Source organism: Limulus polyphemus, unplaced genomic scaffold (genome assembly GCF_000517525.1).
Source record: "Limulus polyphemus unplaced genomic scaffold, Limulus_polyphemus-2.1.2 Scaffold4021, whole genome shotgun sequence".
Classification (NCBI taxonomy): domain Eukaryota; kingdom Metazoa; phylum Arthropoda; class Merostomata; order Xiphosura; family Limulidae; genus Limulus; species Limulus polyphemus.
Window position 1 is genome coordinate 39443 of NW_013669631.1, and position 3568 is coordinate 43010.

General features: G+C 30.1%; 1 protein-coding gene across 4 annotated transcripts in view; it reads left to right on the forward strand.

Moving 5' to 3' along the window:
• Nucleotides 1–334: 334 nt before the first annotated feature.
• The window catches only part of LOC106470465 (folate receptor gamma-like), a 16139-nt gene continuing 12905 nt past the window's right edge, over nt 335–3568 (forward strand). Inside the window, exon 1 of one of the 4 annotated variants that reach the window (XM_022399074.1) lies at nt 335–382. Coding sequence is in view for 1 of the 4 variants with exons in the window: in XM_013931024.2 (XP_013786478.2) it covers nt 982–987 (6 nt within the window). In the remaining 3 variants the exon portion in view is untranslated. Of the gene's footprint in view, nt 444–856; nt 918–966; nt 988–3568 lie in introns of those variants that run through there. The other 3 variants (XM_022399072.1, XM_022399073.1, XM_013931024.2) reach the window with 3 other exon arrangements.

Genomic DNA, 3568 nt, shown 5'->3' on the forward strand with positions numbered 1-3568 from the left:
GCGAAAGGAAGATCTACTAGATATTAATTAAATTATAAATATATCGATGCATGTAAATATGACTGAAAATTTTCATTTTTTCTGAAAAGGTGATGTCTATTTACTTGTGACCACGCTGTGTACTTTGGATTGTATTTAAAATTATAATATTCACACTTGTTTCTAATTACAAATATATGTATATACAAATTTATATTTATTTATTTATATAAAGAGAGAGAATTGATAAATCTAAATACAGTAATAAATATATTATCAAATAATGATAATAGGTTGTTTGTTGCTTTTAAAATGAAATTCCGTCAACAGAGGACACTATATCTGATAAAGAGAGATTTCACGTGGTTATAAAAGAATTTTAAAAAGTGTAGTTGGTGGGAAAGTAAGTTATGGTAATTCAGTAATTTGTATCGTAAAGTATTTGTTTCGTAATGTTATGAAAAGTACGTATTAATCTTTCTTCTTTTGTATGCGGCGAGATTAAATAGTTTAGTCGTGCTATTTAAAGTTCTTATTAAATTTAAAATTAACTGGTGATTAACGTCATATTAAATAAATGTGCTAGTTGAAAAGCTTTACTTTTTTATTTTGCAAATTATTACATTATCATTAGTGTTCTAATTGTATGACATTTTTTCAAAAAGGTCGATTACTCTAATTAGCACGTTTCTTATATTAGATAGATTTTTAGAGGCTTTTTTTTTATAATCTATATTATTATACATTTATCGAAATAAGAACCACACTACTATAGTAATAACCCTACTTAGAGTACATTGATCTAACTATTTGTAAAAATAAAACGCCCAGTCTTGGCTGATAATTTAGATAGTTTAATAATTTCCCGTGTCTCTCAGCCGTATGTATCAGCAAAGGCATGAAAAGCAAAAGCCATGGGATCTTTTGCGTAAAGTAGGGTAAGAAGTGATGTTATTAAATTTAATTTTTAAAGTTTATTAGATAATCCAGGAGACTGACAAGATGAAGGTATCTGATTTCTTTGTGCTATATTCTGAAGGTATTAGGATGAGAGGACTCTAATTTAAGACTTTGTTAGGCTCCAGTTAAAATTGTGTGAGGTAGTGATTTCTGTTTTATCTTTAGCTATGGACTAGTTTATTGTTTTTGTAGTTTTCTTATAGTTATACAATATTTTTAGTTATCTTAAAAGTGCTAGCTCATTTACCATCTACTGTATATTAATTACTGAGTAATTTGCATATTAAGAAATCCACACAAGGTTTCCCTAGTGGTGATGTATGGATGCTAAATTCATTTGGTGATTATTTCAAGTGATAAGGGCATTTTTGATACTGTTGATTATTATTTGTGATTTGGCATTATTCTTGAGAGTTGTTTAATTCTCTTAATTATCCTTTTGTGTAATCTTGCCAGGTAGGTTTTTTTTTTGTTTCTCATGACTTTATTGCATTGTGCTTCGATTTTGGCAATGTTGCTGTTCTTTCCTTTTAATATTTCTGTGTTTGAGATGCCTAGCTACAGAAAGTACTGGCCAGGCATTAATTTATTAATTTCTGAAACTTGTATAAGTTGTATTTTTTTAGTATCTTACCCTTAAAGTAATGTGTAATTTGGTTGTTGCATATGTTAAGACAGTTTTTTTGTTGTTTTTTTTAACTGGGTGATTGATGACTAGTGGAAAGTGTTGTTGTCTTCATTAATGAACGTTGACACTAAAGCAGTTTAAAAAATGAATTGGTGATTTCCTGGAAAGTAAAGAGTGATTTTAGAATTTACTTCTTATAAGGGTGGGTGTGAAAAAAATAGTCTTTAGCAACCAGATGTTCTTTTGAATTAATCTTGTACTTTTTCCTCAATAAGATAACCTCTTATCCTTACTTTCTCATGAGAAAATAAGTTCTTCTTAACCCTTCCATCAGAGGAATCAGCCTAGCAACATTCCTCTGAACACTTTCCAGTAAATCAGTATCCTTTCATAGATACAGAAATGAAACTTGCACACAGTATTCCAAGGGTGGCACAATTAATATTTAAGCGTACGCATGTGTGTATATATATTGACTACAAATACAAAAAGGTGACTATACGTACAAGTCACTCCTATTAGCTTACTGCTACAACAGAGCATTCCTTGGATAGCTTGAGTGAGTACCCATGTATAATGAGCATGGGAATGAAATTTGCATTATTGTGCACCTAGTATAATTAAAGGTCCTAAGCCAAATATTTTTCCTACTTATCAACTGATCCAAGTTATTTTGTAATACTTCAACAATTCAATACAGCTAGAATTAATCAGTAGTTTAATACTTTTGGAAAACTTTACTAGTTATGACCCTATCATAGTTATGAATTTAAATATTAAAGAGCAAATGTCTAAGCATTAGCCCCTAAGATGCTCCACTATTAACAAGGGTACAGTTTGATGGGACTCCACTGATAGCATTTTTTTTCTCCCATAAAACCACTCAACAATGTAATTATTCTCTTTCACAAACCATTCCTGATGTGATTTTTTATTTTTATTTGTCTGGTACTTTTATCAAAAGCATTTTGAAAAACCAAGCTCATACTTTCTTTTATCCTGAAAACGGGTAATGCCCTTGAAAAGAGATAACAGATTAGTAAAGCAAGATTTCCATTTAGTGAATACATGCTGGTTTTCCTTTATGATATATTTCATTAAATGATTTTATAAATTTTTTTATCAGACTTTTTAGTATTTTTCCCAATACAAAAATCAGACTAATTTCTAAGGCAAATCTTAAAACACCTTTGAAAATTGGAGTAACTTAAGCAATTAATTCTCAAATCTTCAGGCACCTGCCAATTCTTATCAACCTACTAAAAATGAATAAAAGAGAGGATTGCATATCTCATCTTTGACCTCTTTTTAAAACCTTATGGGGGGGGAAAAAACCTTACCTGGTCCTGTGCTTTATTTATTTTTAAGCTTTCTACTTACTACTAAGGTATTAATGTCTACATGATTTAGGTAATGATACTCATAAAATGATTGTGGTCAGGATATTGATATCTTCTCTTGTAAAAGCAGGAGAGAAAAAGCATTTAGAAACATCATATTATAGTTCTCAACAACAACAACAACCTAAGAACATTTAGAAATGTCATGTCATAGTCCTGAACAACATAAGAACATTTAGAAATGTCATGTCATAGTCCTGAACAACATAAGAACATTTAGAAATGTCATGTCATAGTCTTGAACAACAAAAACATTTAGAAATGTCATGTCATAGTCTTGAACAACAAAAACATTTAGAAATGTCGTGTCTTAGTCCTGAACAACAAAAAAACATTTAGAAATGTCGTGTCTTAGTCCTGAACAACAAAAGACATTTAGAAATGTCGTGTCTTAGTCCTGAACAACAAAAGACATTTAGAAATGTCGTGTCTTAGTCCTGAACAACAAAAGACATTTAGAAATGTCGTGTCATAGTCCTGAACAACAAAAGACATTTAGAAATGTCATGTCATAGTCCTGAACAACAAAAGACATTTAGAAATGTCATGTCATAGTCCTGAACAACAACAACAACAAAAAATACCTTTAGAAATGTCATCA